The following is a 21,944-nucleotide window of genomic DNA, read 5'->3' as shown; positions in this document are numbered from 1 at the left end:
GTGTGTACATGGTCAGTAAATCCCATACGGTGCAAGACCGAATGAAGATGTTTCTAAAAATAGATGTCCACATTATTCGGGGAAAAAAACTTAGTACTGCTATTTAGACCGTATACTTTCGTGATAACTATTTGATAACCCCGCCCCATCAACTGAAGGTTTGTGGTTCCAGTTTTCACAATTTGGGGGAAACTCTGCTGTGACAAACATGATTAAGTTTGTATTGCATGTCATAAAGTTAGCAAAAACAAATCCAATAATTTATTAAATTTTTTAAAGTCAACCTACTAAACTCTCTCTCTCTCTATCTCTCTCTCTCTCTCTCTCTTTCTCTCTCTCTCTGGGCTAAGATATATTTATTATAGCAAGAATAATCAATAAATGACTTTTTTTTAGTAATACAGTACTGTAGTTTTCAAGTTGACAATATTTGATCGTTAACATTGAAAAATATTGGGACAAGTGAAGTTAAAGTTCGGACAAGTGAATGTTTTAGTCACTTGTCCGAATGGACAAGTAGGCAAAACAGTTCATGTAGAGCCCTGCAATGGAAGCTAGACCAGAACGAAATCGAAAGATTACATGTTTTTAAGTTGTTCACTATGTAAAAACCTTAAAAGAATGTGATGTTAACTTTGTTTTAAAAGGATATAAGAATCAGAAACAAAGAAATATAATTTTCAACAGATCGAAATGCATAACATGGAATTCCATAAGCTTACACTGAATGATATTTTAACTGTTTAACCAACTGTTTGAGTACAAAAAGCAAGAGGTCAATGCTACGCCGTATGATCAAAAAGGTATAGCGCATTTTCTCATTAATTCGCCTACACTCGTGTTTGCGCGGAATGTACATGTTACTTAAAAAGACAGGTACTTGTTGCAACATGATTTTCTACTGGTTTAAGAATGGCGCCTTTATTCACTGATATCAAAAAACAATCAAGCAGCTGCAAATCAAAGACTTGCGCAGTATCACTAGGTCACTTTAGATCCCGAAATCAGTATGGCAGATATTTGAACCATGGGTTACATAAATGCCTACGTTGGCCCCTATAGCACAATAGAGTTCCATCATTAAAACCAAACAATGGGAGAAGAATAGGCATTGAAATGAGAACATCAGGATGGCTGTCGTAGACATGCTAAGCATTTGTGTCAGAGCAGTTTTATTAGATATAATAATGAGATATTATTTGATGTTTAGCAAAATTCAACAGTCAATGCAATAACAAAACTTAATCAGAATAATAATAAACGAAACAGATCCCATTGCAAGCAACAAGGAAGTCTTCCTTATATATATATATATATATATATATATATATATATATATATATATATATATATATATATATATATATATATATATATATGAAGCACTAAAAATAACCAACGACACTAACAATAAAGTAAAATATTGTCAAATTTTCGGGACAACCCGTCCCTTCTTCAGAACAACAAAATAAAAATACATATGATAGAAAGAAACATCTACAAAACTATCACTTAACTAAAAACTAAATAATATATAAAAACTAAATAATGTATAAACACCGGATCAAAACGTGGCAGCTAAATCATTGTATTATAAATTTCAAGCCCGAGAGAGAATCCCGTCCGACGCAGCGGACCGTCTGTGAAGAAGTGCTGAAAGATAACGCGAACGAATTAATTTGTTAATTGGGGGGTTGCTGTTAATTAAGTTGTACTAGTAAGATAATTCGTAGTGAAGGTATGTAGGGCAGATAGGCTATGTAAAAGACCACATAAATATACATTAGAGTGTAAAAACTAATGGAAGTTAAATAAACAAAATAAAATGGATAAAAAAAAATTAAAAATAACAAAACCGATTAAGGAACGAGCAAGTAAGTTGAATAATTAATGATAGTTTGTACATGGACCCCTATATATGATGATGATGGTGATATTGCTACGAAAACAGATCAATACTTAGTTGATGTTCATGTATAGCCGGCCTCTGCTGAAAGCAGAGTCCTGACTGTAGGCAGGCAAATCGCCAATGTTACGATAAATAGCACTTCAAAAGTAAACAAAAAACCAAACAACGTCAAAGTCAAAGCTTCCGCTTTACCAAATAGTTGCAGAAAGAGCCACGTTTTGTCAAAAGTGTTTGCATTTTGTTTCTTTTTTATAATTTCGAGAGCATTGTCTATCTTTTTTAGTTTTCTTAAAAATAACGGGTTTTAAAAACAAGACTATGCATTTTGGACACATACAATGCGCATGAAAAACCATGAACTACTTTGCTGCGCGTTGAAGAAACGGAGGTTGAATATATATCGCTTGTTGCAAAATTCAAGGCAGAAACTGTTGAACTTTTTTCTACTAAACTGACATATTTTTGTTTTTAGCCGCTTACAAAAATTGATTGCTCTCTGATGCTTTGTCGACATTATAAGCATGAGAGAGAGAGAGAGAGAGAGAGAGAGAGAGAGAGAGAGAGAGAGAGAGAGAGAGAGAGAGAGATTTCCAGTCTTTACTACACAATATGCATAAAGACACACCAAAAGAGCCAGGCTTTCAGTACTTCAGTATTTTGATGGTGAATTATTTCCTTTAATTTGTTCATGCCGTCAGGGCGGAATGACTCAGTCTGTGCATCCAAATGTTTTCTTATTTTTTCTCTCCGCATCTGTCCAGTCTGGGTTGTGATCAATAACCAAAACCATCATGCCCTCTTACTGTACCTTATAGTAGTAGTAATATTTTCAGAAAATATAAACTACGATAATCGGGGTCTGAAGAGCAATATAATTGCCATAGCAACCACACTTTCTCCATTTCTAAATTGAAATGGGTTGAGATTTTAAATGTTATTTGTAATTAGTAACAACCATCAACTATTATTAGATACCATTCATATTCAATAAAAATAAAACTTCATTCAGAGGTAATCACGCAAACTACAATGCCACTGCCATGTATGACAGGGATTCATCTTGAGGTATTCATAGTTACTCAACTTAGTACTAATGATAACTGTTGTAAATCATACTTTTAGTAACATAAACACAAAATCAAAATATTAAATAGAGTATTCTAGTTGAAAAAACCCCTGGCCCTGATGGTTGTACAAGTTAGTGAGTTCTTTAAATTCTTCTGGAGAGACTTAGAAACATTTATCACAAGAGCAATAAACCACTCTTTTCAAATAGGAAACTTTTCAGAAATAAATAAACTAGGTGTAATTACATGCTTTCCCAAATCTGGAAACCTAAACAATTTCTGAAAAAATGGCGCCCCATTACTTTACTGAATGTTATTTACAAGCTAGCTTCAGGGAGCTTAGCTGAATGCATGAAAACTGTTCTAAATAAATTGATTAATAATAATCAGACTGGATTCTTGAAGGGAAGATTATTTGGGGAAAATATAAGACTTATACATGACCTTATATATTATACAGAGCAATGCAATATACCCGGCCTTTTAATGTTAATTGATTTTGAAAAGGCTTTTGACACCATCTCATGGAGTTTTATCTCACAAACACTAGACTTTTTAAATTTTGGACCCTCTTTCAAAAATTGGATAAACACATTCTATAGCGGAATAAAGGCTTGTGATTCAAAATGGTATAATTTCAGAATACTGTTATCCAGAAAGGGGCTGTACACTCCATATCTCTTTCTTATCTGTGCTGAGATTTTAGAAATATTAATAAGAAATGAAAAAGACATCAAAGGGATAATTATTGAAAGAGAAGAATACAAATATTTTAATATGCAGACGACACATCAATTATAATAGATGGTACACCAAACTCATATGATGGCATTCTTAGGGTTTTAGACTTTTTCGCACAGGTATCAGGCTTAAAAATATATTTAAAAAAACCAAAAATGGTTGGGATTGGTAGCAAAAAAATTTTAAAGGATGTATTTTATCATTTACGATGGAAACTTAGTTCATTTGGAACAATTTAAATTTTAAGCTTCTATGTATCAAATTTTCAGTTACATTAGATGAAATGGAAGAATAAAATCATTTACCAAAATTGTCTAAAATTAGAAAATTGATAAATCAGTAGAAGTTAAGAAAATTAACTATAATTGGTCGAATTACGATAATCAGGACACTAATAATACCAAAGCTAAATCATATAATACTAGCATTACCCAACCTACCTAAAAACTTTTGAACCAGATATTTTTTCATTTCCTATGGGGCTGTAAAGTTCATAAAGTAAAGAAAAGTACAATCATACAAGATTATAATCATGGGGGTCTCAAAATGGTTGATTATAGAACTTTTATTACAGCACTCAAAGCTACTTGGATGAGAAGACTAATTAAAACTGATACAAAATGGGTAAAGCTTTTAGAATCAATTTTGAAGATTAGTATCTCTGAAATATGGAGAAACGGTCCAGATTATTCATACCTTCTATGTAAAAATTTAAAAAAATGTTTTTGGAAAGAAGTGCTCCTCAGCTGGTTGAAAATAATTGAACAAACTTCACTTAGTAAACCCCAAATTATAAATGATAATATATTGCACAATCCCAAAATCACCATGGACAATAAATCAATATTTATAGTTATGTTGATAAAGGATTTATTTTTGTTGGTGATCTACTTAATATAGATGGAACATTCATAAACTATGATGAATTGAAATACATTAATCCAAAGACAAATTTCATCGAGTATGCAAGTTTAAGAACGGCAGTTACAACCAGACTGCATACTCAAGATATACAATTACCAAACTTACAGAACACATTACAATATGGAACAATTATCCCTAATCATATTCTATTGTTTATTACTACTTGTAAAGATTGTAAACCCATGTACAACATACTATTAGACAAAAAAAGAGATATGTACATCTTTATCAAAATGAAGAGAAAAGGGTTACAGCTATTTACAAACTTCTTGGAATAACAATTTGAGCTCACTTTTAAGTGTACACAGATATCAAAACTACATTGGCTGCAATATCAAGTACTTCATAGGATTGTCCCTACAAATAAATATCTTTTTAAAATAAAAAAGCAGAGTCTGCTGTTTGCACTTTTTGTAAAACAGATGAAGAAAGTATTAGTCATTTATTTTATGAATGTGATATAGTAAAAGAATTGTGGTGTGATGTTGAAGAGTGGATTTTAACACAGTTTGAAATCTCGATTACATCTGATATCCAATCAGTTCTTTTTGGAAAATATAAAAATAAAGAAAGTTATAAATTTTTTAACCTGATAGCTCTTATTGTGAAGCAATACATTTTTTCATGTAAATATAAAAGTAATCCGATACCAAATATACATGCCTTGAAGAAGTCATAACAGAGAGAGTCTTAACTGAGAAATATTTGCTGTTGCAATTCTTTCTTTCGCAACAATCCTATGATCAAGGCAATTTTGATTGGGAGTTTAGCAAGTCTGAGCATTGTTTTGTTCAAAGCCATGAATATGCCGATGTTGTAAAGGGTACAAAAAACTCAAATTGTTTTACTTATGCTTACACAGTTATTGTCGGAACATAGATAACAGGTATCTTAGAGATATTAAAAGCATTTTTTTTAAAGAAATATTATATTATTTCATCAGGAAACGAATATATTATGTTTACTTATAATTTTTTTTTTCACTTTCCTTGCGTTAATCAAAAAGAATTTGGAAGGATAAATTCAATCTATTTTGTATGTAACCTGTATGTACTGTAATTAACAAAATGATAATATGGTTTTGTATGTATAAGGTATAAAAACACCAATTTGATATATTTTCTTAAGGAAAACGATTATACGGTATGGAATACGATAATTCGGTATTTTCTAACACTTGAGGGGTGTATTGATTGAATACTTTGCCTTTTGGTGGCAGTTAGGTTAACTTTTACAAATGTAAGTTATTACAGAGCAAGATACAACTGTAGTTCGGTCATGAATAGTTTACAAACCAATATATTTACATTCTATGATAGAGATCGGGCTCGGTGTTCAACAAAGAAAGGTGGGAAAATTTTTTGAGCCCAAACACCGACTGAAAATTAGGCAAACAGATTGTAAAAAATATACATAGTGCAGTACGTTTATAACCATGATCGAGATTGGACTTTGGAGGCTCCAGATAGGCCTTTTTCTGTGTCGAAGTATGCGAATAAGTGCCAAAACCTGTAAGTCAACTGTGAAGAAATCTCCGTCCGCCATTTTGAAAAATGCCCTGAGAAAGACTCGCTGTGTATTGGTGATCGTCATAATCGTGTCCATAATCGCGTCCAGAGCCTTACAACAGTGTACAACTGTAGTTCGGTCATGAATAGTTTACAAACCAATATATTTACATTCTATGATAAAAAAATAATTTGAGTAAAATTAGGCGTGTTGACACAAACCATTACACAATTAGAAATTAAAATTGTTATCATTGGTTCAATGTCTTGTATATGCATTTACTCTCGGAATGCCCTAGGTACTTTAAAATTTCAAACTATTGTCGCTTTAACTTGTTGCTTTTAGTTGTCAAATAATTATTCTCTATGCATTCTTGGAGCTCAAAAATACCCTTAAACAATTTCCAGCATTTGATGGGAAAACATCAGTGTGTTTTGGCGTGTCAAAAAAGTAGATCTTGTGATAGGTAAAACTTCTTCTCAAAGTCCTGTTTAGTAATAAAAAACATACTTATATCAATGATTATCTACTTTAAAAGTATGAAATCAAAATACATTCTTTAGTATACTTAGAGTAGATGTGATTCATGTCTGTTTTCTATCTTCTTGTTGTAATTGCTCCGAGGTCATATACTTTATTACAAACCGGATTTTTGTGAAGTTCAATTTCCGCATTTGTCCCAAGCCGTATCATAATAATCTGCCTTAGACAAATATAGCAATCAAAATAAGTACCTCTTCTATTTTGAGTAATTGTGATTCATTTTAATTATCTGTCTTGTCGCTTTAAGTATCAGAAGAACAATTATAAATTGCCAACCGGATTTTTGTGCACTTTCATTTCCGCAATTTTGATAAAACCTGGTGAGCTGATAGTTACGTAGATTTTTAAGACACGTGTTCAATATCACGTGCCATTAAATGTAAGGAAATGAATTACGGTTTTTCCTTTGTACATCTATAAAAAAGAGGCATTTTCTATCTGAAGACCTCGGTCTACGGTACCGAGTAATCATGCAGCATCTACTTAGATTCATCGTTATTCTGACGACCGTGTTAACGTTCTGTGAAGGTATGTCATTTCCCTTAATTTAACAAATTAGATCTAAAATATTTAATTAACTATAAGATCTTCTTTGAATACTACACTGAGTTTATTGAATGCAATAAATTGAATACAAATAAACTAAATACTTCCTACTGATATTGACTTTATATACTTGTTAACTAAAAAGGTCAAACAAAGTGAACACTTTTTCAATTGAACTTACTTTCAATTGAACATTAATTAACAAAAATATTATTTGAATTAAGATATTTGAAAAAAAAGAACGACCTTGTCAGCAATAAGATTTTTTTGCTAGGTCAAATGCTGTCTGACGTTTTTATACTTGTTTCTAGACGATAATTAATCTTCACATTAATCTCCACATTGTCTACGTATTTTTCCGTTTCCCGATTACGTTAAAAACACACAGCGGGTGTGACCTGTCAGCAGATAATGCCCACTCTTCCATGGCACCTTGTCCTACCTCTAACTTTTTTTGGATTTTGGTGACGTCGTTAACGACGTGTTTTTCACTATACCATAGAGTTATATAGAGTAATACAAAACAAATATAAGAATATCAAAAGTACAATTAGAAGAAAAAAAGATACTCAGCAAATGTTAAATGGTTTAAAGATAAATAGATTCGTATAGTAATGGTTGAATTTGTAAGATTAAAAAGAAATGTAATTAGAGAAAAGTGCTTTATTAGATACTAAAGTATGATACAGGCCACAGCACGGTGGTGTTTCTTTATTGCCCCATGCAATACAGCACATATCTCAAAACAAATTCTTTAAACTCGATTTGTAAGTGTTTACTCTTTTAATATATCTTTTTCTGAAAATGTTACTGCATTTTTTTCTTATTTACAGCTACCATTTCTTCGGCATGTTTGCGTTGTATTTGTAACGTATGTTTATATTACCTGAATTTATTTAATCATTGCCAAAATGCCTTACCTTTTTATAAAAAAAAATCATTGAAAAATGAGCATATTAGACCAAGTTGTGTATTTCTTTTAATGTAAGGTGGAGTCCGGATGCAGACCCATTGGTTGTCGCTATGACGTGTACTCATATTCGTGTGGCTACTTTCAAATCAAAGAGGAATACTGGGAAGACTGTGGACGACCTGGAACAAGTAAGAATACTACAACACCATCCCCACCAAAACAAAAAATGAGAGAGAGAAAAAAAAAACAGCAATAAAAACTAACAAACGAAAAAACAAAAGACAACAAAATATCCTTTATCTCTGACAATTTTTAATAGTATTGCATGTATAAAGTGAGATGACTTTATCAAACCACTGATAAAAACTGACAAAACCTCATGATGACATGTCAAAAACCCACCGATTTCTGTATGCATATTTGAATAGGTTATAAGGCGTGTGCTAATGACTACACGTGCGCCTCCAACTGTGTCAGAGCCTACATGAAGCGTTATATTGGAAGCAGTGGCTGTCCAGCAAACTGTGAAAGTTATGCAAGAATCCACAATGGTGGCCCGCGAGGATGTCGATATCCATCCACTCTAAGTTACTGGGAAAAGGTGCATCAGCAAGGCTGCAATGTGAACAGTTGATTGTACAGCCAAGATAATTAAAAATATGAGACAAAATTACTTGAATATTTGATTAGTTTCATTGTTCATTGAATAAAATGAATATCTCTTTAATACGCTTATGAAACAGAACTTTTTCACGCCACATGAACTTGCAGACTTTTTTTACAGTCCTAAATTAAGTCCCCTTGGTTAAAAGTTAAATTTTAAAATTTATTTTGTAGCAAGAACTGTAATACAAAGCGGTTAGAAAACAAAGAGAAAAGACTTCACAATATTCGCTTACATTTCAACCATCAAGTACTTAATAAATTATTTAACAGTAGACAAAAATGTGCAATATTAACAATGTATCTCACTTTATTAAACACGTTTATATGCATTCTAGATAAAGTAATCTTGAATTAGATATGAATATGTGATTATTTAAACAATAAAATGCTTTCTTTTGTAATTTATTCGGGATATGAAGGTAGTGACATTGCATAAAAAATAAATTACTTGCGTCAGCGGGTCTTGTGAAATGTTTCTTCAATTATCGCTACCTTCATAATCCGAGTGAATCATCAAAGAAAGCATTTTTTTTGTTTATATTAACATCTTTCTCTTTAATGAATTGATTATGAAAAGTTAGTAAAATGCATTAAATAAATGTTTATGTTCATAAGTACGTTGGCTAAAAGAAGCAGCCAAATCGTCTCCTTTAAGACTTTGAGTCTGATATCGTCATGATTATTTCGTGCAGTCCATAACTGTTCTTGGGTCGGTGTAGGTTTTGACCAATCAATAAACCGTGCGTGTAAATTTCAGTCCTGTTAGTTTCATGTCAGCTTCAGCCGTTGTAGATTTCGACCAATCAATTAACGGGATTTGCAGATTTCAGTCTGGCTGTTTCTATAGCGCTACGAATTAAATCTAAGTTTCCGCAAGAAATCGAGGGAATATTACTTGGTCTATTTAAATTTATGACAGTAACACTGCTTGTAGTTGGCATTATAATTGTAACACTATTTAAACTTAAGATAGATAAGTTCACAATTCCATTTGGTTAAGGGCCATGTATATAGTAAAGTAATTGCAAATTTAAGTTTTTTCACAGCTTCAGTATTTTGCAATGTTATGTGTATAACTGCACTTTTGTTATGTACAAAAATATACACACTTTTAAAATCAATTCTTCCTCATCATTAGAATTAAATTTAATTATTATTTTGCAACCAAGCTACGATTGAAAATATAACGATGCATTTTTTAACTTAACAACTGTTTTGATTCGGTTTTTCTCTCATTTTGTTTCCAGTTAAGGTACATATAAGATAGATAAGTTCTATTTGGAAAACGGATTTCAACTGTCAAAACACACAGGCTGATTAATGTGCTAGAAACCAAGATGCCTCTGCAAACACGCATTCTCCTAAACATGCACGACCTTCATTTAATGATAATCAGCAATAAATGTCTCTCTGTTTTTATGTATTGATTATCAGTTATTTTGTATTGACATTTCAGAGTAGATTTATTATCGAATATAAAAACAATAAAATAAACACCCTTCCTCTACCATTTTTAAAACAATAATAAAAAATTAACACCAAGGCCAATTGACTTTTGCCAATGATGTGATATCTTCTGTTTTCGGATCTATCAAACCCATATTAAGTTAATTTTCCGCTAAACTGGATTGTACATACATAACCGGATTGTTTCAGTTTCCAGTCAGAATTTTAATTTGTTCGTCATTCGATGTTTTTTGAGAATTCCTTGAGATATGTGTGAACTGATGACCAGAGAGTTGGTTCCTTTGCTGTGGCATCATGCTAACTGTAAGAATCTTTCTTTGCACAAAAAATGTTGTGTTAATAATTTAGTTTTCAAAATATTTATATATTTTTTTTTAGATGTAAACACCTTGAATTGAAACTCATTTTCTTTTTTTTATTTTTATCCGTTATATAAATTAATCAATTTATTATCAGATGAGTTTGTTGATGTATGCATTTATTCTAATTCCAGAAAAATTCAATTAATTTTCTTCATCTATTGGTGAAATATGCACCTAAAATCGCAGCAAGAACAAGTGAAATCATGGAGGCAGTTAAAATTAAATGCAGGTGAAGAAATTGAAGACTTTTATCCCTAAAAGAAGTTAAGTATTCCCCAAAAGTTGAAGGCAGGGCATGTGGTCTATTGCGGTCTGTTTTCTTGCATTTCACTTTCCTTAGATTCACGGCCTTGTTAAGGGGATCACACAACTGAAACAAAACAAGTATCAAAATAAATCTTACAAAAAATGCATGAATATGTCTATCTATAGTATCTTTTATTAAAATATAATTACGCATCTTTTTAAAAGGACTGGTCACTTTATGGTCATAAATTTTTTTAACGATTTAAATGTTTACAATGCTTCATCAGTAAGGCATTTCTTATAAGCAAACATAATTTGATGACATTCATTGAATTTAAACGAGTTACAGAGCTTACAATTCTTTGTTATGTAAACAAAGCTTTCTTTTACATTTTGAATGTCGATTTGAAATTTCCAATTTTCGATCTAAAATGAAAGTGCTAAACGTTAGGAACTGTTTATTAATGCTTTTAACCAATTAGAAGTTATACCCAACATTGACAAATCAGTTTGAAAAACCCCTTTTACGGGTAAATTGAACACATGTAAAAAATAAAAAAAAACAGGGCACGATCATTGTTTACATGACAAAGATTTGTGAGCCCTGTATCCTGCCTATGATCTACGACTGACTCTCAAATTACCTATGGCCATGAGAAATGCATTCCTAAAGCATAATAAATACTTAAAAAACCTGAAAAATATAATTTTTCGACAATCTTAACTATGCCCTTTTAATTCATTCTTTTCTTCAATTTCAAATTTTCCAAAAACTGACGAGTAACTTGAGGTCTTTAAAAACGTTATAATGCTAATCTCCTTTAAAGTATCTGGCACTGTGTCTCCAGAAAGGTAGTTTTTACAAGTTAACACCTTCTAGGGCGTTGTGCCAAAGGATTGAATAATCTGTTCCGTCTTCTTTTCCACTCCTTCCTCAGATAGTTTGCATTCATCAACCTTGGTTGCCACAATAAACACTGGTATTTCTGAAAGAAAACAATAATTGTTAGAATAGAAAATAATTTGTATTTGTGAGGTTACTGCACAACATATTTGCAAATAAACATATTTGTTTTTTTAACAAAACAGGGTTACGTTTCTTTTTCATGTTAGCTTCTTTGTAAATTTGGTCGACAAAACTCTGTGGAACAGGCATGTTTTCCGCTGATATCACAACAAGTATAATGTCGACATCAAGTCCTTCCTCCTCTTGCATTTCGGGAACTTCCTCTCCTCTCATTATTTCTTTTACCAAGATCTAAACGATCACAATTTTTTGGTAGTTTTCCGGTAATGATAAGGTTTAATAACTTGTTGTTTGCTAAGCCTTCTTCTTGATTTGTCGATAGCTTGTCATCAAATCCTATTACATCTATGAAAGTTGGAAGATTCAATTCTTTCTCGGTTTCGTCCGTTGGGTTCCAGTAATCTTCACGAGATATCCTATATAATTAATGCAAATAAATTGTAATCAGTTAAGCTACATTTCATATCTTAGTTCATTATTATCACATAATTTATACCCCAAAAATTCATTTTTTTATACCAATTGCTCCTCTTAATGTCTTTTCAGTTGTTCATCTCATCTCATAAGTTGCGTACCTGTGTATTCTTGTTGTGTTGTGTTTGCTTCCAGAACCTACATCTGCGTAAAATTTGTACTCTCCCGTTACAGCTGTTATTGCAGTATTTATAAAAGATGATTTACCAGCACCAAAAATTCCCACTAGGAGAATATTTCTGGGTTTTTGGAGGGCTCTCACATTCCGTTTGAATTCTTCCCATGCCTTCTCTCTTGCTGAATACTCTTTTTTTGTTTTCACCCTTTTCTAATCATAAAATTTTCTTATTGATTATTGGATTTTTTAAATTGATTTGAAATATCAAACATTGTTAAACTTGTAAATGTTGTTTGCAACCTGTTTGTTTTGTGACACGTTTTACACACGCATACAATGATAGCAATCGTAAATAATGATATGAGTATACAGGTATGTGGCAAATGTTTAAACTAAAAATGATTTCTTTCATGGATCTAAATGGGAACGAAATGGTTTAATATTTAAATCCTATTAGAGTGTGTTTATATTAATACTTATGCCTCAAAAACATAATATCATTAACACTTTTACATTTTCACTAACCTGGTATAAATAGAGAAATGACTTTTCATAATTGAAGTGTATATAAGTATTGAGATCTCGTTAACAAATAATTACTTGCGAACAAATGATCGCGCTAGAAGGAAAACACAATGTCTTCGAATTAGTAACATAATATTTAAAGAGTTTCGTAACATCTCATTATTATATTTTACAAACAATTGCAAATCTCGGAGCGGTTTGATAATATTACTTACTAGGTTAGTTACTGACTCACTACGGAAATTGATTAGGTTGATCAATCTCATAGATGGCGAGGCGAAGCCGAGCCTTCTATGAGATTGATCAACACAATATATTTCCGTAGTGAGTCAGTAACTAACCTAATAAGTGTTTTGTTTTCTTGAGGACTATCAAGCGACATATTTATTCACAAAAAGCGATGATCTACGCAAAGCAATGTACAAGATGCCTCTCATCTCGTCCAATTTAACTCATTTAAACTCTTTAAAATTTTCAATCTCACCTTTCAAATTCTCTTTCAAAATCTTTGCTTCACCCATGTTTACTTACAATGTTTTTGTTGATATTCAATTTTAAATGTTTCTCCCTTTCCTCTGCAGAGATTTGAGCAAATTTCGACGCTACCGTTTTGTTCTGCTCCAGACAAAACAATGTGACGTCAATATTCTAAGGGCAACTACTCTAATTTTAAAGAATTTCAAAGGGCAACTACTCCAAATACTTTTAGAACTTACGGCATTCAGTTTATGTATAAAATACTATGAAATGTCGAAATGAGTAAGCGAAGCGTCGACCAATGACGGCCATATTGCCTAATATTATTTCTCACAGAAGAAATATAGAGATATATGAGGCAATCACGTACTATGTTTAAACCAATGAAAATGTGACATTTCAGTCCAAAGGAAAACAATAAAACATGTACATGTATATTCTTATTTAAAGTTAAAGATTATAATGTTCATTCATAAGAGCTTTCAATGATAATAATAATAATAATAATAATAATAATAATAATAATAATAAAAAAGGTCAAAACACGTGATTTACGCATAATGATTCTATGTGTATATGACTAAACTGTTACAAAACAGTTACAATTTATGTTGGCCTAGAATAAAGTACGCATTACCTGTCCTGATCAAATTTAAATATGTCATACGTTTGATCAAGCAACCTTCTTTAAGATATTTGTATTGTTAAAATAGTGTTGTTAAGGTAGTCCTATACTCGGCACTAAATGGGCTCAATCATTAAAAGCTTAGCTTTAAATGATAAATATACATTCTAGCAATACATATACAAAATAAAATATGTATGTTTACATGCTAGTTTGTTTGTTATCATCTCTCAAACGGGTGTACCCCCTTGCGAAAATTATTGACAATTATGAAATTTGCCAGACGTCCGTTTTTCCTAAAAATAATTACCAATTTTGGGAAAATTAGAACTGAACATACAAAATAGAGTATAAATATTTATTTAAGCCATATCTCATTAATAATTTTGCGCAATTTTTGTAAGTAGGTACGCTTTATGGACCTGATGTATCAAAATAGAATACAAAAAATGCAATGCTAGTATCGCGTTTGGTAATTTTATTTACTATTTTATGGACTCAAACTTAAATTCATGGTGTTTATTCTATAGATTGACATCTTAGAAAAAAGATTTGGTAAAATAAATTATATGTTGACGGATTACTTTTTACGCTATAAGCTCTAAACCAATTAGACCCTGACGAAAAAATCCGTAAAAATCACATTTTGCTACAGTTTTCTGCCTAGATCTGTCAAGAATGTGAGATATCATTTAAACATTAATTAATTGACGATTGATTAAATTCGAAATAGCTTCTGTCTCTCAATTTAAATCGGTTTTAGTAAAAGAAAAAGAAAAATTCGGGAGGGGGGTGTCAAAACAAAGAAGATATAAGCATACCTGAGACTCTGCTTAATCAGAAACTTTGTTTTTCATTTTACTTTAACAGAATCGAGTTTCTCAACATCAATCATTTCTATCTCTCATAAAATACATATATTACCGTTCTAATTGCTTATTATTGCCATTGTTTGCAACAGCGATGTAGAGCAAAATCAATACCGGGTATCAAAAACGCTTTGTAAAAGTCGAACCAATATTGTAAAATCCGTATTATGACGTAGTGCGATACTCGGACTACTTTAACACAGCGCTGCATTATATTAATTTACTTTTATCATTATTACATTTGCCTGCTTATCTTAAGAACAAGTTTAAGACTTACCCATAATTGAGCTATCTTTGTTTATGGCTCGATTGGTTTTTTTCTTCTTCATGAAACGAAAGCACAAAACGTAATAAATTTCTTGTCAAGCAGGTTACATTTTACCTCCTAATATATCAACGCGAAGTATTTACTGTTGTCAATACTCTTATCTAACATTGCAAATAAAAATTGACATTCAACATTACATGTTTGATATCGATTTATATCTGTATTATATCCATTTATTTTATAAAGATATATTTTTATCGTAGTATAATGATTAAATCAAACGACAAGACACTTCGGTTCAGATCTAGTCATATAAGTATGAATTTGAACGACAATATTCAAAAATCGAACTCATTCGAGTTCATCGTGAACAAATTGTAAGCCGTCTTCCTTCATTGCAGCAAGTTGCCACACGCAGTAATTGTTTTGAGTATGTTTAAGGCAATCCTGGCTAAAGTACGATTTTTAAGCATTTGTATATCTTTGCAGGACACTCACACTGCACGTGTACAAATAGTCGCAGTACATATCCGACATTCGTCATAAATTTGCATTAATTCGTTGTATACTTACGATACTCCGATTACAATACAAATTACTTCCTTTATACCACGAGTTTCGGCGTTTGTTTTTCGAGTCTTTCATATGTCATCATATTTATTACGAATGTAGTTTGATCTGATGCAATGCAATACAAAAACCAGCGATGCGCGCATCTTACCTTATCTCTTGTTATTGTAGTAATATAGTCATTTTCAGGAGCATCTTTTATTCTTTTTTGTTGCATGTTTATAATTTATACTTTGTAATGAAAAAAAAACATGTGTCAGCAAACAAAATCTTTATTGCAAACGGATTATTCATTTGATATATTGATATTGACATGCATTTTTATGACAAACCTTGATTATTGTATCAAGGGTTACCTCTGGGTCTTTTGAATCAATAGCTTAATTGGCAAATATCAGCTCGACAGAAAATAAACATGTACCAACCCAACACCTATAATATACACACAATATATATAGAAACACATAAAAAACGCAAAGAAACCATTATGTATGTGGTAATGTAACATAAATGGAAAATGAAAATTGGTGGTGAGTACCGAGAGACACTCTGAAGTCGCAAACGCCCGACTCTTTGATAGTTCCGAGTATCTCATATCACGTGATCAAACGGTATAAATACGAGATGTCCTGAGTCTGCAGTGGGTCGCAGTGTAGATGCTGAAGTGGATACTTCCAGGAAGGGTTATTTTTCGTAAGTCAATATTGCTCAGCTGGAATAATACTGGAATATAGAAGCAACTTGTCATCGTGAGCGTTCCTTGTTAGATTCAGCGGGTATACATTTGTTTCTAGTTACATGTACAAGGGCGCTTTATGGGGTCGCTTTGAAGTGACCAATAGAAGCGACAGGTCGGTTGAACTGACTGATAGAAGTAACGGGGTGCTTCGAAGCTATGCATACAGTTCGGCTAGGGCCTATACATTCATTTATCTATATTTAATTCGAGTTTCAAATCAATAAACGCTAGGAAAGCGACAAGGAAAATTAATATATATCTTAAGCAATTATCATAATAATCAAACACCTCAGCAAAGTATCTGAGGAGACCCATTTTATATAATACCGTGTTTAGGCAAAAACGTTACAGTATCTTCAAAATAGTCGTAATGGAATGTAATTGAAGAAAGATTTAAATGGAGAAGTTTAAAAAACACATTTAAGTCAAAACATTAATCTCTAATTAAAAAATTACAAAATCATGAAAATATTAAAATTCTCATCATACACTGCATTATTCAAACCAAAAAGCAATACAGCAATAACCAACACATTTATTTAGTGTGTAATTTGCGAACCATATATTTGTAACTTTAGTAATGTACACATTTATACACACATGCTTGTTATATGTATATATCTATGCAATATCTATATATCATTCCGATCCCATCAAACTGCCGTTTAAATGTATTCCAACTGTATCTTAAACGACCGTGATGTGAGCGACCAGCGCGCTAGGTTTCGTTTGTCATCGAAAGCAAAATGTTTGCCTTCCCTAGAGGGCCGAGCGTGGTGGCCACTTACTGCTAGGAGAAAAGTTTCAAGAGGTCCTGAGTCAAAGCCCAGGCCGGCCGGAGGTGAAGCTCCAATATAGTAAATAAATGTCATTTCAAAGAACATTTTCAACAAATCAGAGTTAATGTATACATAAGCAAAAATAAAAATAGTTGACAAAAATGACTATCTAGATATCTGAAAAATGACTATCTAGATATCGTTTTTCATCCAGTATTTAAAACAAAGTGTTTTATGTTAATTTTCTGTTGATAAGATTGAAAATTATGCTAAAAATAAATGATAACAACAAGCCAATAATTCCAATTTGCACAATTGTCCACACAGACATGTTATTTGCTTGTTTGTTGTTTGAGTGTTTTGGAAAAAAGGCAGCAGGGGGACATGTGACGTCAATTTTCTTGAATTCAATGGTCTTCAAACCAGGATCACATAACTGAAAAAAAAACACAATTCATAAACTTAATAATCAAAGTTTTAATGTCAATTTTTTTATAACAAACTTAACAGTAGCAGCCACATTTGAGCTATCATTTCCCTACCAAGTTAATGATCATCTCTAGTTACATTCACAGTTGAATATTTACATTATAACATAAAAGTGATTTTTTTTCCACAGGCATATTCCATAGGAAACGTTACCCTGAGATGGTTTACCTTGTTTAAAAACTCCAATATAGCTATGTCTTTTTGAATATCTGGAATGTGATTGTACTGGTAGTTGGTACACAAAAGAACGTGGTTAGATGAGATGCAAAGTGTTGAACAAATCGTGTCTTTGACCATCGTCATGGACAACTCAGATTTATCAACCTTTGTTATGACAGCAAAGACTGGAATTCCTGAGCAGAATATAAGCATATCGTAAATCAATAAATAGCATGCAATAGTATATTATGATTACATTGAACATGTATACAAAATTTCACTAGAGCTTCAGTTCATCCTTCTAGATCAAAGTATTTACTTTTTGTTATCGTGTTAGCTTCTACGTAAATGTCTTTAGCCAAAATCATTTGGGAGACTGAATTATCCGCTGATATTACAAAAACGATTACGTCAACCGATAGGTCGCTATTTTCGAGTTCTTCGATTTCTCCTCCCATCTTAAGTTCTTTGCCCAAATCTAGAAGGTCACAGTTCTCTTGTAGTTTTCCGTTGATTATCAAGTTCATCAGTTTGCTGTTTAAGGAATCTACGTTACGTTAGATAGTTGTGGGTCTAATCCAATGATGTCAATAAAAGTAGGAAGATTTAGACCTTGCTCATTCTCGCTGTTTTGATCCCAGTAATCTTCTTTTGGTATTCTACGTATTTAATATTAAGTGATTGGTAAAGATCGCCAATGGCTCAATGCATATACTATCAATGTATCCGTTCATTTCACACCAAACTCAATGGTAGCATTTGTATGTATGGTGGATTTCAGAATCACATATCAAATAAGTAACACTAATTTTCCTTAAACATTTTCCTAACAAAGGTTTGCCAGAATTTTTAAAATATCAATTTGATCGTTTTTTTGTGTTATATTGGAATTACAATAAAAGTATAAAGTTAACAGTTATCTTTTTTTTTTTTTTACAGAGGAATATAATTAACCGAACTGTGAAAAAACTCCTACAAGTCCACTAATACTTTTTCACTTCATTCTATAATTACGTGAAACGTATTTGAGAACTTCTATTTAGTTGTTCATCAATCTTAATTGCTTACCTGTGTAATCTAGTTGTGTTGTGCCTGGATCCACATCCAATGTCAGCGTATAACCTGTATTCTCCAGTGACTGCTGTAATAACTGTATTGATGAACGACGACTTCCCTGCACCATAACTACCCAATATAAGGATATTCCTAGGTTTGTAAAGGGCTTTTAGATTCTCTTTGAGACTTCTCCATGCTCCTTCTTTTGTGTGATGACGTTTGCTTTTTTCATCTTTAGAATATGATAGAGGGTTTTTTTATATACTCTTAAAGACATGGATTAGCGAACGTTCTAATAAATATTATTATAAGGTTCTGTTCGTGATGAAGTTAGTATCAAATACGGGGATACTGACAATTGACAGCGAATAAATGCTAGTAGTTAAGCGTAATCTGATTTTGAAAGAGGTTGCATTTATACTGCTTAAATACATTATACAATGGCTATAAAGATAAAATGACAAAAATATTATATCTCAAGAAATTATCGTGATTCCGAATGATTTAATATAAGGATTGAGTTAAGATGTATGCATGTAATGACAATAAGAATTTACAATTCACATTTAACATGTAATAACTCGTGAGTACATTGATAGCATTTTCTAATATTGATGCTTAATATGAAAAAAAAAAACTTTCTCTATACAGTTTGGAAGTAATGTTGTTGATGTTTTGTTATTTATTTAATATTTTACCACACACTTCTATATTTTAACCAAGTAAAATGATAACGGTGCAAAAAAAAAATACCCCAGTGATAGCGTACATTACAAATTACCATCATTTTATAAGATTTATCAATAAAAATCTGACCTAGATGTAAATTATGTTTTTTGACTTTCAGGTAAAACATATTTAAGACTTACCTTTCATTTTGTGCTGCGTGTTTTTTCTATATTTTATCAAATATACATTTATCTTTCAAAAAAACGAAAGTAGAAACAGATTTATGTTATGTCGAGGATATAAGGCAATCTGGGTTATTGTGGAGTGTTTACATTTGCTAGAGGGTCTTTTTTATCTGACTGTACAAATACAGTTCATATCGAAACACGGCTGACACAAATATATGTTAATCAGATTTAGTTTTAACATTTTTTGTCAATCAATCATTTGTTATAACAGAAAACAAATGTCTAGGTTTTTAACTCGACAATCGACCTAAATGGATATACGGGAGCAAATCAAAAGACAAAGGAGAAATATCGCTTACAAAATTGGTTACATTTTCTCTTTTGAAACCAAAAAGATATCCATTACTTCAAAAGTTACGTTGTAAAAATACATTGAATATCGTTTCCTTTTTTCTAGTGATTGATTTATTGAACTAAGAGCCAGGATAGATTGATATGCCAAATATCTGCACGCAAATATTTATTCTTCTTAAATGATTTCACTTCATAGCACGATAATTCGTCAAGCACTTTAACCGACTCAGCTATAGTCTGAACAAAGGTATAACCTTGTTTGATTAACATAAAAGCTAAATAATGTATGTCATAGAATGGTAAATGTAATAACCATAAAAAAAAATTGCGGACAGAAAACGTGATCTTAAAATAAACAAGAGTTGGAATAAAACAACAGTACATTAATGATTCATGATTTATATGATTTAAAACGTGATTTATGGATCATTATCACCGACATGAGCATCATCATGATTATAAAATCACAAAAGCCGTATATTATATACATTGTATGTGTATAAGGTTATTTCCTATGGCTTGAACTTTTTTAATCTCTCGAAGTGAAATGACAGTACCGATTGCAATCTTTTCCCACTACGAAATAAATTTACCCTCTTTATCTTTCAAACACTGAGCTGTCAACAATCCCATTTAATAAAAGGTTCTTTTACATATCTTATTGTTTTTCAATATTGATTAATCAAAGTGATTGCTTTGTAGACACGTGACCACTCAAGCGTATGTTGTTATGTTTAAGCTGCACTGTCTCTTAATTGTCAGAAAAAAATTGTTTATCAGATGTCGAGTTATAAGCAGAATACAGAGCTCGCAATTCTGTTTACGTTAACAAAACTCACTTAAAAAAATAATTGGAACAAATTGTTAACGTACTGTTTAAAACCAATTATCAGATTAAAAGATATCCTAAAATAAAGTGTTATCGGTATACTTGACTAAAGTAAACAAAAACAAGCTACACATCTTTATTTACATTACAGAGACTTGTGACATGTATAATGATTAGAAATATACGAATGACATTTAAATATTAAATCATCATTATAAAAAACACTTCATCATACGTTAACAAAACTCACTTAGAAAAATAATTGAAACAAATTGTTAACGTACTGTTTAAAACCAATTATCAGATTAAAAGATATCTGAAAATAAAGTGTTATCGGTATACTTGACTAAAGTAAACAAAAACAAGCTAAACATCTTTATTTACATTACAGAGCCTTGTGACATGTATAATGCTTAGAAATATACGAATGGCACTTAAATATTAAATCATCATTATAAAAAAATACTTCATCGTTGTTAACAGAAAAATAAATACATTTCCTTATCTACTCGAAACTATGCTCTATATTAGTGAAATGTACTTTAGAAGTTGAAATTGCGAATAAAACCAAGTTTGACTTTTTTATCATGTTACATATTTAAACTTTCGGGAACTTTATTTTGTTTTTCATTATTTTGATCTGCATAACATTTCCGATTATATTTTTAAATACTTTTAATATATCCTGGTACGATCATTTGTAAATAAAGGGAATTATTTAACTTCAGATGACTATTTATAAGTCAAGCTTCAAGGGCCTTGATTTAAGCTAATATAAACAATAAATGTATCGCGAACTCTTTGTAATATATTTACTGTAAGGTATTCAGCTTTAT

General features: G+C 31.5%; 1 protein-coding gene and 2 pseudogenes across 1 annotated transcript; 1 reads left to right on the top strand and 2 right to left on the bottom strand.

Moving 5' to 3' along the window:
• Positions 1–7,065: 7,065 nt before the first annotated feature.
• On the top strand, positions 7,066–8,877 carry LOC128172924 (lysozyme-like). Its single transcript, XM_052838662.1, has 4 exons — positions 7,066–7,221; positions 8,073–8,110; positions 8,229–8,340; positions 8,581–8,877. The coding sequence occupies exons 1-4, from the start codon at positions 7,164–7,166 to the stop codon at positions 8,784–8,786; spliced, it is 414 nt and encodes a 137-aa protein (XP_052694622.1). The 5' UTR covers positions 7,066–7,163; the 3' UTR covers positions 8,787–8,877.
• A 2,813-nt stretch (positions 8,878–11,690) lies between these two features.
• On the bottom strand, positions 11,691–17,457 carry LOC128173953 (uncharacterized; annotated as a pseudogene).
• A 115-nt stretch (positions 17,458–17,572) lies between these two features.
• On the bottom strand, positions 17,573–19,944 carry LOC128173951 (uncharacterized; annotated as a pseudogene).
• Between the last annotated feature and the right edge of the window lie 2,000 nt (positions 19,945–21,944).

Source organism: Crassostrea angulata, chromosome 2 (genome assembly GCF_025612915.1).
Source record: "Crassostrea angulata isolate pt1a10 chromosome 2, ASM2561291v2, whole genome shotgun sequence".
Taxonomy (NCBI): domain Eukaryota; kingdom Metazoa; phylum Mollusca; class Bivalvia; order Ostreida; family Ostreidae; genus Magallana; species Magallana angulata.
Note: the sequence above shows the minus strand (reverse complement) of the source record. Positions and strands in the feature narration are given on the sequence as shown.

Bases quoted from the DNA above. Each gene is read 5' to 3' on its own strand.
- LOC128172924 (XM_052838662.1), top strand. From the start codon at position 7,164: ATGCAGCATCTACTTAGATTCATCGTTATTCTGACGACCGTGTTAACG. The intron at 8,111-8,228 runs GTATGTTTATAT...TTTTAATGTAAG, and splicing joins GTTTGCGTTGTATTTGTAAC to GTGGAGTCCGGATGCAGACC. The intron at 8,341-8,580 runs GTAAGAATACTA...ATATTTGAATAG, and splicing joins CTGTGGACGACCTGGAACAA to GTTATAAGGCGTGTGCTAAT.